This window comes from Triturus cristatus, chromosome 3_2, assembly GCF_964204655.1.
Source record: "Triturus cristatus chromosome 3_2, aTriCri1.1, whole genome shotgun sequence".
Lineage (NCBI taxonomy): Eukaryota > Metazoa > Chordata > Amphibia > Caudata > Salamandridae > Triturus > Triturus cristatus.
The window spans coordinates 957,799,158-957,813,874 of NC_140584.1; the positions used below are offsets into that span (position 1 = coordinate 957,799,158).

At 47.6% G+C, this 14,717-nt stretch overlaps 1 protein-coding gene across 2 annotated transcripts in view; it reads right to left on the reverse strand.

Annotated features, from left to right (window-relative positions):
• HNF1B (HNF1 homeobox B) overlaps positions 1 to 14,717 on the reverse strand; it is a 115,197-nt gene that overhangs the window by 75,987 nt on the left and 24,493 nt on the right. The window contains exons 3-4 of one of the 2 annotated variants that reach the window (XM_085649499.1): positions 12,184 to 12,448; positions 10,458 to 10,702 (exon numbers count right to left, since the gene is read on the reverse strand). In XM_085649499.1, the coding sequence (XP_085505625.1) occupies positions 10,458 to 10,702; positions 12,184 to 12,448 (510 nt within the window). The remainder of the gene's footprint in view (positions 1 to 10,457; positions 10,703 to 12,183; positions 12,449 to 14,717) is intronic. The other variant, XM_085649500.1, reaches the window with a different exon arrangement.

Consider the following 14,717-nt stretch of genomic DNA (forward strand, 5'->3'; position numbering starts at 1 on the left):
TTGTGGCACCACCATCCCCACACTCATAGAACCACACAAAAGCAGAAGGAGAGGCAAACCTGCCTCCTGGGAAGAGGTATTGATCAGCAAAACGTATTAAGTGCAACATCCCAAAGCACATCCCACGGGGGCACTGCGAGGCTGAACAGATCGCTGGAACTTCCTTCAGATATTAGCAGACCCTTTGGAATTATGCGATTGTGCGGCTGCGGTGATTTCCACATAATTGTAGATTTGCTGCATCTGCCACTTAAATCCAACATCTAATGCATAATCTGCAGATTGTAACCCAAAAAACGTGTTTCTAGCTCAAACAATTCAAAAGTTAGTAAAAAACACAGTGACAGCTGTTGCCTGTCAGTAAGAGGACCTTTCCAAAGGCTTATCGGTCACATTTGTGAAGCTGCTTGACATATTGGAGTGTTAAACTGGTGCTGATTAGGTACAACTAATGCCCAGACAGTGTAAGCAAGTTAAAAAATGACTAAATAATGAAGTAGCACTATCACAAAATGTGCCACATAATTTGGCTTTTCTCACCGCATAATTTGACCCTCCCCTTCCCCATAATTCCAGTGGCTCTGCATATTAGTCAACACTAGTGTTCTGCAAGATGGTGCCCAGGAAGAGTGTTACACCCAGCAAGGGCTGTCCAGTTCCCCTTTGAGGAGCCAGGGGTAATCCAGATGAAAAAAACAACAATGGTTAATAGGATTGGCGAGGATCACACACTGTGATCAAGGGAGTAAGTGAGAATTGGAACTCGGGCAACTATAGGCACCTGGTTATCTACTCACGCACCAATGGTTTAAGAAACTTGAACCCCATCTGCTCAGCGAGAGGTACTGCCTGTAAGGTGAGGTGGGTTTGTAAGGAGTCAGGCTCGGTAGGGGAGGGGCAGCGGTAGCTGTAGGTCCCAACTGAGGGAGTCTCTGAAAGAAGTGAAGGATTCTGGGGGCTCACCTTGCAGGCAGAGGCGGCTTCCCTCGGCTGGCCCCCTCTTGACCCCAGTGCTTGTCAGAGTCTGCCTTTCTTTTGTTTGCCTCTCCAGTTTGCTGACTTTGGTGTGCAGATTACAGGTGGAAAGACAATGCGCGCCGCTTATCACACAATGCCTCTTCCCGGCCACTCGCTCAGGCACTTCACTGATTATCTGGCACTGCCTTATTGTCCCCCTTTCTCCTGACTCCTTCTCTGAACCCTCCTCGCAGCTCCATGCACATAGTCACATCTCTCCTCTCAGGACCCGCAGACAGCCCCCACTCCAGCCACAGACACATGGATCACTCCTCCGGGGCTCAGCCGGGTTCTGTGTACACACGCAGGCTTGGGACACTGCACAAGGTTTGCAAATGACAGCCCGTATGAATTAAAATGAACATGTACGCAGACATGGTGCCTTGTGAAAAAGAAGATTCTGTGTACAAGTAAAAGTTTGTATGCCCATCGAACTCTCATGAATGACATGCATGAGAAGTGGCTTGCATGCGCTGATAGTGGCTTGTATGTACAAATAGAAGATTGCTTGCCACAATAGCACATTGCATGTACAAATGCATGTATGGGTAGGAGTTCTTATGAAGACATAGCACCTTGTATGTAAAAACAGCAACTTGTATGAACAAAAAGCGGTGTGCGTGTGTGTGTGTGTGTGTGAAAAGCAGCTAACATGTAAAAGTAACAGTGTGCATGTAGAAGTGGTATCTTGTGTGCACCAATAGCTATGTTTGTTTACAACTAGGGACTTATATGTAGAAGTAGCAGTTTCTATGCACATGTAAAGCAATGACACCATTGCACTCGGGTTCAGGGAATCTTGCTGTGGTGCTGGGTCAGGAAATGCCTCAGGACTCAGGAGTAAGAGAAGCAAGGCAGGAAGAGCACACATTTGCCTCAATACAGGCAGACATGGAAGCAAAAAGACAGGACTACCTGGAGGCTGTCGCAAGAGTTTTGAAACCAAATACGATGGAGAGGACACAGGAGTCAACAAGCATTGGCATAGACAATAGGTCGAGCCTTTGGGGCCTTATAAGTGTTTAGCCAGAGCACTTCGCTTTGCTAATGTCTTTAACCTCTTCAGCGCTGCGCGGATTCCCGCGCAGTGCTGAAAGATCTGAGCGCGGGCGGGGCCATGACGGAACGGTTCCGTCATAAGCACAGCCCAACCGGCGTGCATGACGGAACCGTTCCGTCATCGGCATCGAAGAGGTTAAGCTATGTTGTAGAGAAGTGGCTGCTGTTCAGCATGATAAAAAGTTATAATAGAAAAGTGTAATAAGCATTTTTGTTACCTTGTATATAACCAAGAAGACATTATGTACAACTGACCGACACTATTAAAACAAGCATTGGCATAGCCAAAAGGTCTCGCCTTTGGGACCTTATAAATGTTTACCCATGCTACAGTGAATGTTGTTGCACCAAGGATATTGTGCTGCATAACTAAATACTTATAAGGTCCCAAAGGTGAGACCTATTGGCTATGCCAATGCTTGTTAAACTTGTTAACACTCTCTGGGCATTGGTTGCATTACGTTAGTACCAATTAAACACCCAAATACAGTAATATTTGATCTGTCCAGGTTTACAAAGGTCCTTCCACTGTGCAGCAACACTTGCCGTCGCAGTTTTAGTAACCTTTGAACCGTTTGAGCTAGGAACATTTTTGGGGGGTTAAAATCTGCCGATTATGCGGAAAATGCGGCAACTCTATAATGATGCGGAAATCGCAGCCGCCACACAATCGCATAATTCCAGTGGCCTTGGACAAGACATAGTGATGCAGTGTGATAAAACATACTGATGGAGTGTGAAAAGACATAGTGATGCTTAGTGATAGACATGTCCGGCCACCACCCACGCCAATGTTTAAACAGTGAAATACAGCAATAATCATGGTTCATTGGGCCACGGTGCCCCTGCACCTGTTGCACCAACGGAAGCCACGCGTCCGGACAAATGGCTGGTCTTGTGACTTACTGCAGCCCCACGTGTTTGAGAGGTGCGTCTTTTGTCATTAGCTTTGCACTTGGGATGTGATGTGCGGTTTGTGCCATAAGATTCCATGACGACACTCTTACTGATCTTGTGTGGTGTTGAGATTGAAGACACTTGTGCCATTATCATAGTCTTCAGGTGGCCTATTTGTATTTACCCGTTATAGGTACAGGACTACAAGTCCCAGAATGCAAAGTAAAAAGGAACGGATCTGCTGGAGATGGGGCTTCTTGTGAGCTCTGCGTCTGTGTGTTTATGAAGAGGCGTGCACAAGTGTCAGAAGAGCGTGGTTCGGCATGTGTTTGTATTCCATGCTTACCCAAGCGTCTTAGCAAGAGACATTGTGCATGGGCTAAGCAGGCTGTCCATAAGAACTTACTGGCAAATGTACACGTGAAACAGATGGCATGAAGGAGGGAAGAGGAGTGAGTGGGATGACACATGGCAGGACGGTTTGCAACAGCTATGAGTTGTGGAGTTTACAACTGCAAGGGGCAGTGCATGCTTCTGTGGAGACGGCATTGCGTGTGTTTGCATGGAATGAGGGGCCCTGCACGTTCACTTGTGTGGGAAACACGAGCTTGTGCTTGTGAAGCAGGGTGCATTTGTCTGAGTGTGGGTGCAGGGCACATGGTTGTGTGTTCGTAAGGAGCATGGGCTTGTATTTTAGAAGAAGAGTACATACTTTCACCTGGGGGGCAGACCGTGTGCTCTTGTGTTAAGAGATGGAATGTATGCGCCTAGTTTGGGAGGCTCGTTTCGTGCCAAATGCCGCTGTAGAGAGTTTACTTGGTTACCAGTTGCTTGGATTGGCTGGGGGGAATTTATGTGTCCTATCTAAAAGTTGTGAGTGAGGGCTACATATGGGTACGTTTACACAGGGCAAGCATGTTTGTGGGAAGATGGACAATGCATGCGTATGTTTATTCAAAGTCGGGTACATATTGTGTAATCAGAAGCAGGTAACATGCTTGCGTGTGACAGAGAGGTTCAGCTATGTATGTAGTGAAGGAGAGTACACACTTGCGCACATGGCTGTTGTGCAGCAGTCCACATTTGTAGACAAACATTCAATGCTTCTATTCTTGGGGTGCGAGTGAATAGTTGTCTGCAAAGTTGTAGTTTTGGAGGGAAATGAGGATTATTGCTCGCTTGTACGAAGAAGGAAGGAAGAGGGTTTTATGTGAAAGGGGTTAAGTGCCTGACTGTTGTTGTTAAGGGAGGAAGGTGCATACTTCCTTGTTTGTGATGAAGAACCAGGCGAGCATCCTTGTTGGCGTGGAGGGTGTTGTTTTGTTTATTTCACAATATTGCAGCAAATGGTGCTCTTTGGCTGCTTCGAAGCGTTTATACGTTTGGTTGGACATACCTTTTGGACTTCCACTGGTATTTTGGTTGTGGGCCTTGAGCAATTAATTGTCATGCGTATTGAAGTCCAGAGCAAGACACTCAAAACAAGCGCAGCCCCAAAAGCAGCTCCAGCGTCCCGCGAGTGGTGAGTGCGCGCGCCCGCGAGCCGCTGCTCGTAACCTGTGCTTGAAAAGGAGAGGACCAATTTCTAAAGGTCATCTCCTAGAGCAGCGCATGCGCGCTGCCTCGACGAGACCTAAAAATTAATGAACATAAAAAATGTCTTCTCGTTTTTTTGCCCTTGCAATGCTGGCAACTTCTTCCTGACTGTTCTAATGCTTGTTTTTTATAGCATTTTTGTTATGGGGCGGGGATAAACAATGGGAGGGTGGAGATTGGTAAATAGTACCTCAATTACAACACGCGCAGCGGACGGACACTAGGGGAGAATCAACAGATGAGGTGCTGCTACTGCACTGATTCTGAGTTGGTGGTGCACTGGTGGTGGTGCACTGATGCGAAGGTGGTGCTGTGCTGATGCTGAGGTGGTGCTGTATTGAGGTGGTGCTGTGCTGATGCTGAGGTGGTGCTGTGCTGATGCTGAGGTGGTGCTGCGCTGGTGCTGAGTGATACTGAGGTGGTGCTAATTGATGCTGAGTGATGCTTTGGTGGTGATGAGGGGTGCTGCATTGGTGCTGAGTTGGTGGTGCACTGGTGGTGGTGCACTGGTGCTGAGGTGGTGCTGAGCTGGTGCTTAGGTGGTGCTGAGTCATGCAGGGTTGGTACTACGCTACGGTGATGCTGCGCTGATGCTGAGGTGGTGCTAAGCTGATGCTGAAGTGGTGGTGAATTGGTGCTGAATTGTTGTTGAGGTGGGGCTGTGCTGGTGCTGAGGTGGGGATGCACTGGTGCTGAAGTAGGGATGCACTTGTGCTGAGGTGGGGAGGCACTGGTGCTGAGGTGGGGCTACACTGGTGGTGGTGCAGTGATGTGAAGGCGGTGCTGTGTTGATGCTAAGATGGTGCTGGGTTGATGATAAAGTCGGGATGCGCTGGTGCTGAAGTGGTGCTTGGCTGGTGCTGAGGTAGCGCTGCACTGATGCTGAGTTGGTGCTGCACTGATAAGGAGGTGGTGCTGTGCTGATGCTGAGATGGTGCTGTGCTCATGCTGAGGTGGTGCTTCGGTAGTGCTGTGCTGAGTGATGCTGTGGTGGTTCTGAGTGATGCTGTGGTTGTGCTGAGTCATGCTGAGGTGGTGCTGAGTCATGCTGAGGTGGTGGTGCTGAGCTGGTGCTGAGTTGGGGGTCTGAGCTGGTGCTGATGTGAGAATGTGCTGGTGGTGGTGTGCTGATGCAGAGGTAGTGCTGTGCTGATGCTGAGATGGTGCTGTGCTGATTCTGGGGTGGTGCTGTTCGGAATGAGGAGGTGCTGTGCTGATGCTGAGGTACTGGACTGATGCTGTACTGGTGCTGAGGTGGTGCTGCACTGGTGCTGAGTGATACTGAGGCCATGCTGAGGTGGTGGTGTGCTTGTGTGGAGGTGGTGCTAAGGAGGTGCTGAGTGATACTGAGGTGGTGCCCAGGTAATGCTGTGCTGGTGCTCAGGTGGTGCTGAGTGATGTTGAGTTGGTGCTCAGGTGGTGCTGCGCTAATGTGAAGTGCTGCTGCTTTGGTGCTGAGTTGCTGCTGAGGTGGTGCTGCGCTAGTGCTGAGGTGATGCTGCGCTGTTGCTGTGGTGGGGCTGCGCTGGTGCTGAGTTGACGTTGTACTGGTGGTGGTGCACTGATGCAGAGGTGGTGCTGTGCTGATGCTTTAATGCTGCTGTGCTGATGTTGAGGTGGTGCGGCTCTGTTGCTGAGGTGATGCTGAGCTGATTCTGCGCTGATGCTGAGCTGATGCTGCACTGATGCTGAGGTGGTGATGGTTCACTGATGCTGAGGTAGTGCTGCACTGGTAATGAGGTGGTGCTGCGCTGGTAGTAAGGTGGTGCTGTGCTGGTGCTAAGGTGGTGCACTGGTGCTGAGGTGGTGCTGTGCTTGGGCTGAGTGATGAGGTGGTGCTGTGCTGGTGGTGTGGTGGCGCACACAGGTGCTGCAGAGTGGTGCTTAGGTGCTGATGCTGTGGTGCTGCTATAGTGATGCAGAGCGACACTAACTGGTGCTGAAGTGGTGCTGCACTGATGCTGAGGTGCAGCAGAGCTGGTACTGTGGTGGTGTTGCACTGTCTACTTGCAGGATATAATGTTACGAAACCTCATATTACATGCCACGTTTGAAGAGCACGAGGAGACATCCCTTGATATTGGTTTTATTTCACCAACAATTGAAACCTAAAAGAAGCGCGCAACTTAAAGCTGCTTCCATTTTCATAAAACCAAGCAATATCAGCATGTTTACCTCATTAACCGCATCCAAATAATCATGCTGTCAAAAGTATAATATACATAGGCTGATTGTCCTGTCAGCCGTCTTCTTAAACTACACTTCTATTAAGTAAATATATTATTCAGTGGCGGCTCCTCTGCTAAGGCGGAGAAGTGGTGCCGCACTGCTCACGGAGCAGCGTAAACGAAAAAATAAAATGATAATAACTGAAGTTATTATAAATTTATTTTTTGTAGGGTCAGGCTAGGGCGGGGCGGGGCTTTGCTCCCCTGACGTCGGGGAGGAGGAGTGGTTGTGCAGTCTGTAAAGTGTGCATGAATGTCTGACCGGCCCTCTCGGGCTGGCCAAACATTCATTCACACTTCGCATGTTCTCCACACATGCTGCATTACAGTCTGCATGGAGAACATGCCTAGGTCCTCATTTCCTGGCTGAGCGCTGAACCATGGCGCTCAGGCTACGGGAGCTTGGGTGCTTCCCGGTCCCTGGAAGACTCACTCGTCGAAAATTATTCAAACCCCTGCCTCACTACCCCCATACCTTACCGGTCGCCACTGATATTATTTAAGGTTTGGACATCTGAAGTAATTAAATCAAAAATGTTACTGGATGAAAAACAACATAACCTCTGGCTGATAAAGCACTTGTGAAACCAAAGACAGTGGATAACAAGATAAGAACATGATTTGCAGCCCTTAGCTGAACGCGTTCGAAAAGCCATGCAAGCCCAGGCAAAAGAAAATGTAGTGCACCGAAAGTAACTTATATGGCCGGTAGTGAAGTCATCCATATAACAGAGTCAGTCTCCAGGCCATGACCAAAACAGCTAAAGGAGGGACAAATGTAAACTATTTACCAATGAAAACGAGGAATTTCGAAAGTCACATGAAGGCCCGAATCGAAACTGAGTGCTGAAAGCCCATACAGTAGATACAGCATGTCTCGAGAGACAGCGCATACACAGCCTAGGCGAGACCTAAAAACACCACAACATGGAGACTCTGACCAGCACAGAGTGTCACAGAGGGGCACCAAGTTGCACAGAGGGCACAAGATACTTTGTTTAGAAAGATATCCATCAGGGCTCCAACACAATAACCATCACTGCTATAGCTGTCATGGGTAGGGTAGAAGAATGAAAGGCTTGACCAGGCCTGCGGAACACCCATCAGGCAAAATCCAGGACATAGTTTACTCTCACACAGGTTAGGACACAACATCCACCATACTCTAAGGGGCATCCCCGCAGGAAGAGTGTTCACCCACATTTTCTCAGATGTGGGAAAGATCAATTGACTTATCACCCCCTCAACAGAAGCCCGATGTCAGCGCAAACTTACAATCACAGGCATCAACATGCACCAAAAATGTAAGGTATGAAGAGACGAAGCAATTGATTAATGCTGAGCTACGCAAAAAATGAGTAACACAACGTGGCATCACATATGTATAAATAGGAACATACAGAACGTGATCAGTATGTACTGAACATGATGTCTTTCAAAACACCATAACAAGGGCCACTGGAATTATGCAACTGTGCTGCTGCGTTTTTTTCACATAGTTATAGATTTGCCACATTTGCCACATAATCCATTCTCTGCTGTATAATTTGTAGAATTTAACAAAAAAATTGCTTCCATCTCATAATGTCAAAAGTTACTAAAAACGCAGCGACACGTATTGCTGCTCAGTGGAAGGCCCTTTGCAAAGGTTGACTGGTCACTTTTCTGCTGTTTATTACTATCTTTGGGTGTTAAACTGGTACTAGTCAGGTGCACCCAATGTCCAGACAGTGTTAACAAGTGTAACAAGCATTGGCATAGCCACTAGGTCTCGCCTTTGGGACCTTATAAGTGTTTAACCATGCAACAGTTGCATAACTAAATACTTATAAGGTCCCAAAAGCGAGACCTATTGGCTATGCAAAGCGGCCGCGAAAGTGAAAGTGATCGTGATCACGATCAAACATCAAAGCGAAAGTAATCGCGGTAAAGCGCGGCAGGCGCGCCCGCGCACATGCACTGTAGCTCTAGGTTGGCCTGGTAGCACTTTTGGAGCCCTCTCAATAAGTCTCGCTAGACCAGCGCATGCGCTGGGTCAGGTGAGACCTAAAAATTACAAAATAATGAAATGATACTATCAGAAAATGTGCTGCATTATGCCTCATAATTTGCCTTTTCTTGCTGCATAATATACTGCATAATTCAACCCTCCCCGCTGCATAATTTCAGTGACCCTGACCATAACCAAGCTCACACTATGAAACGTGTGGTCCAGTACGCTGAAAGTTAACACAATGGGATGATGTATTCTCACTGGTGGAAACAAATCGACATGAAGGGTCCGCAATGTATGGAAATCACAAGCTTTACCATTTTCCCCATCATACAACATAGCCCTTTCTTCCTTTCGTTAGAGCACTGACATTGTTAGAATGTTGGTGCCAACACACTAAAAGAACCTTAATAGGGTAAAACGGTATGAAGACCTATGGCACAAAAGGCTTCAATCCCCTCTCTGTGTCCCAGTCTGACATGTCTGGACGTGGCATGATTTGTCATTAATATAAGTCTTATCAAAAGTCACACCCACCACCCAAGGGCATATTTACCCACTTTCGTTTATTTCTGATTCAGTAACCAATGAAAAACAGCAACTACCTCCAAGATCTTCACAAGTCCGGCAGCAGATGAACACTTTCACGCTTTAAACATCTGTAAGGGGCTGCAGTTCTAGAAATAGTTCCAGAATGCTCATAATGTTTTGCCATCTTTTGTAGTCATACTTTTAAATGAGGGTTGTCTAACACTGGCCCATGAGGGCAGAAGCCATGCCAGATGTTCAGGAAAACCACTGCCTGTGAGTTTGTTTGCCATCAAGATTAATTGTTTGTAAATGTATCTCCTGAGGGCTTAGAGTGAGTCTGGAATGGCACGGCATGGCTATCATTTAGCAACCTAATTTGAAATGACCCCCTAGAGAGATGATGTATGCACAAGGAGAGACATCACCAGCTCCTCGTCCCCCTGCCCCCAGCATTAGCTGACTTGGCATGACCTCCAATGGCCCTCTTGATGGACAAAATCCTGGCACTGTCTGTGTATAGCCGACTTTGCCTTTCTGTAAGCAGGCTAATGCCTGCCACATGGCATACCTACCCCTAGAAGCCAGATGCTAAAGTCACTGCTGCAGGGCATGATTTTGGCCTCAAAACAGATCACAAAATGGGGAATGCCTATTTCTGGCCAACCTGGAAATATGAGGCGTTCAGACATCAGCTTATGTCGTGAAGTAGACCTGACTTCCTTTGGTTGGGTGAAGCTGCAAGCCAGTCGATATCCCCATGCACAGCAGTGCCCATACAATAGTAAATCTTGGACTTGTGTGAGACGAAGGGGGTCTTGAGTCTTTGGAGCAACCAACACCAGCATTGTTGACAAAATAGGTTACCATTAGAAGAAAACCACATGCGTAAAAATCCTGGATATTAAATGTATCTCTTGAAGCAGCGCCTTCCATTCCATCACATTTTGCTCAAACTCAGACCATCTACCCTACACAATGTCTAGGTATGAGGCAGCTTGTCCCACTTGGGTTTTGGCTATTGAATTGGGCATTTTTGTGCATCTGTTCCACAGCCTGCACCCAAACAAGAACCACACCCTAAAAAGAGGGCAGGCCTCTCTCCAGTGGTGACATTGGAAATAAAATGAGGCACTTACCTGGCAGTTTGTTGGGCGAGGAGGCATTCGGCTGAGGGTGGTGTGGAGAGTTGTGAGAAAGGAGATTGTTCATGCTAAGAGGGTGCGATGGCCCTGTAGTGTAAGCGTCCATGGCCAATTTCTGTCGGAAAGCCTCCTCTTTCCTCCTGTTTGCAAACCAGTTATATACACGGACTTCCGTTACCAAGTTAGAGCCCAGTCCATGCGCTTTAGAGGGGGAAACTCCTCGCTGAAGGCACTCCGCTCTAAAGATGGAAAAAGGAGCACTTATTAGAGGATGCGTAAAATAACTGCTGCACGCATGCACATTTCTGCAGCAGGCACATTGACACACAGAAATATCTCTGCAGTTTACCGAGATGTTTAAGTAAGTTACTGTCAATCAACAGTCTGGGATGTTACGTTATCCCATGCCATATGAGAGTAGTTTATACAGTCCTGTTTTTTGGTTTTCTGCATTTTTTCTTTTCATTGGTACGTTTGTCTTTTTTTGAATTTATAAATGAACTATTATTACCAGGATGCTAATACAAATACGACAGTAGAAGATGCTGAAAGCTGACAGTCAATGGAGCGTATACAGGTGTGGTTCACATCGTCAACGTCATTCTTCCAAGGGACACAAGAAACAATGAAAGGTAATGGCGGCTCTTGCTGCCAGCGTCATCCTACCAGGGCCACGAGAGACAGTTGAAAGTTAAAAGCTGCCTGAAACCCTGCACAGTCAGAAGTCAGAGGTATGCCTGAGATTCAGCTGCTCTGACTGTAAGTGTATCACTGTGTACACAGGTTTGGCCAAGGGCTTAGTATGGAGTTTGGTGCCAAAATGTGCGAGATGCCCTGTTCGCCATATTAAAAGCACACTGATGTCAATGGCACGCTAAATACAGCGGACAGGAACAACTGCCACTATTTAGTGGATGTCCCACCCCACTAAACTCTAAATAAGGCCCTATGTTGCTAACCCTTCTGCAGAACCACCACAAGGGGCCCAAAAAGTCAACTAGCCAACCTTGAAAAAGATATCAGGTAAAGACAAGCAGATCCTGCCAGTGAAATAGAGAAAACCGTGCTTTGGAGGCAGTACCACTGCTGTTCGGGGACTCCTACTGCGGAACTCACTATCAAAAGAACTTTTGGCCATCCTTACACTGTCTCTTATAAGGAAAAACGCACAAAAAACAATAAGGTATTTCAAACACTGCGACAACACAGCTAAAATATGAATCGCCCCTGGGTTTCACTGTTTCTGCCCTAACCACCTACCTGATGGACTCAGCGAGCGAGTGACATATTAAGTACACATTGTAGCATTTTTCTTGGGCCTCGGACAACCAGGTATGTGAACGGGTCTATGCTAGTAGGGTAGTAGATGTGACTCCAAGGCCTTGCTGAACCTTTTATTGTAAGCTGTTTCACGAAGAGCAAGAGGCAGACTATTTCAAAAAGCAACAACAAAGGTCCTCCCACTAAGGAAGGGTAGCGAGCCTCATACAGAAGAAAAGCAATGGAAGGCGTAAACTTAAGCCGGGGAAACATGTCAATGAAGTGTACCACCCTCTCACTGCACCATCTCTAAGGGTCCTGACTTAGGTTTGTCTTTATGTCAACATATCCTGTGTGACCCTCATATGTGTGTATACGCAGACCAGACATAAGAGACCTGTAGCCCTCAGTCCACAGTTTAGCGCTACACAAGCACCCACTTGAGCAAGCGTGCCCTTACCGGTTACACTCCTCCACCAGGGCCTCGCGCTCCTCCTTGCTCGGGTTCTTTTGTCGCTCGTAGGCATGGTACAAGATCTGCTGGGAGGCGGGCCCCCACTTGAAGCGGTTGCGCCTCATCTTCTTGCTGGCCGTCTCGGTGCAGGACTCGTCCGGCTGGCCCGGGCACTGGCTTGGCTGGCTGAACTCTGGAAAGAGAAACAGCACCTGATCCTGACTGCTTTTGTCTGTCATATTTCCACAACCCTGGACTGTCTGGTTGAACTCTGAAAGAAAACAAAATGGTAGATTGGACCGGGTCTGCAGGAGCTACAGACATCAAGAACAAATGTGATGAGATTGAGTCTATGTTAGAGATCAAATCACCACAAACAATCACAAAGCAATCATTACAGGGGACAAGAACCCTGGCCATCAGCTTAGATCACAATGACAGCAGGACAGCCAGGCTAATTGAACACTTCCATTTCACCAAAAGAGGACGAAGGGAAAACAAGAGATTGCTCATTTTCAGACAGCTAATTAATTAAACTGTTGTGATTACATGGGCAGATGTAAACTCCATTTGCAATGTGGTCCGCTACAACAATATTGAGTGGCAAATGCAACGTGTACCAAAATCAATCATGCTAAACTACTTCAACCACTGAGCACCCTTCACCCCGATGGAGAGCCATTTGAGGACCAATAGCGACAAGGCCATATTGTAGTTATAGTCTACTGAGAAATGGGGAGATTTCCAATCCGGCAAGCAACTTTGAAAGGCTAGTGGGATGGGACAGAGTCTGAAAGGCCGATGGGTCGGGGTGGAGTGGGTCACATTTCACTTACTCTGTTCCCATTCCATTGGCCTTTAAGGGTCACATACCAAATCCCCATTTCCCAGTCTCCGGCAGCCTCACCATTAAAATAACTCAACACAACACAAATCAATAATTACGAATAACATGTAATATGTAGAAAAAAAATATCAGTTGTTTGACCCCTTTGCCACAACCTTTGACCTGTTTTGTTGACACAACTAGAGATTTGAAAAATTAATCTGGACAGAGAAGAGGTGTTAAGACAAGACGGCGGCCTGGGTGATCACCTATGAGGACAGGATGTTGCGCTTCAAAAAGAAGACACACCCACCAACTGCACCACAACCTCAAAATAGCTTCATAAAAGCCAACAGGCAAACTGCATTAAAGGGTGGAGTCTACTTTTTAAGAACCTGGAGATTCTTCCTGTCGTTGAGGGCAGCACACCTCCTTAGGTGGCACAGAGCACGGGGGAACTTTCACTATTTCCTTTTTTTGGACTGTTTCCCTTATTTTCCTCTGACATCCGTTGTATAGTTCATTGTCCTTTCAAAAGAGACACTTACATTTAGAGAGTGCCAATCACTAAATTCATTTTTTTTAAAATAAGCCGCTTGACTCTATGTTCTTCAAGCACGACTTTCTGTTGAGGCGGGACTTCCTGTTACAACATGTCTGATCGGAAATGCAGCGAATGAACCTGCCCTTAAGTAATGGTTCAGGGTGGACAATTACAGGGCATTCTTGCTCTGGCAGTGGCTGCACCCTGCTAGTGGGGGGGAGGGAGGGGGCGACGCCATCACTTAAAGTATGAGGTCTTAGGCGTGGCAGGGTCGAACTGGCTATGCTGCCATTTTCTGGGTGCAGTGGAGGCTAGGCGGATGCTTTCTGAGCTGCCATGGCCCAACCATGAAAGAGACCATGGCCCCATTCTGGTCTCTGTCTCCTGCATAGTGATTGGTGCCTTTCTGAGTTTTTGCCTGGGGAAATTTTGATTTCCAGTCCGGCCCTGGGTAGGATGGGGGGAGTCACCATTCAAGGAAGGGACCACACCCAGCCCGGGGCCTGTGTATTTACGTCAGACGCTGGACTATCCTCATTTTGTGCAGTGTGGGCATCATGTTGTGGCAGGCAGGCCACAGCTGCCGCGAGCTTCCTCCGTCACGTGTAAAGGAACGCACTGCGCAGGGGCTGAGCTGGGGACCACGTTCTACCTGCTGATACCACAGAGGAACCGGGAAGACGTGTGTGCATGTTATGGTGATAGAGAGCGAGGGCCGTCCAGGACCAGTACCGTGGGAAATCACCATGGTGACGCGTAGCATGCCTAGGAACCAGACAGCCCCCTTGCCCTCGTGATTTACCGCCGCCATGATAACCTCTCGGATGCGCCTTTGCACTTCATTAAAAGGCTCTTGGCTGCACTTGGGAGGCGGCGCGGTCCTCGGTGATCTGGCCAACATTTTAGGCGGCAAGGACCTTCTGCACGCGTTTTTCAAGGAGCTAAACTGTCTTTGTTGTAAGCAAGTACGTTCTTATTTAAAGGGAACATAATAACAGATGAAACTAGCGCTTGGAGCTTACATAACGTGTATTTGTAAAGCGCACGTCCACCGAAGGTGTCTTGGCGCTGAATAACAGATGTTTATTGTTAACCAGCTCAATGGTACTCATTCTATCGACCTCAGAAGGATGAAAGGCTGAGTGGATCTACTGGGATTTGTACCTGTGA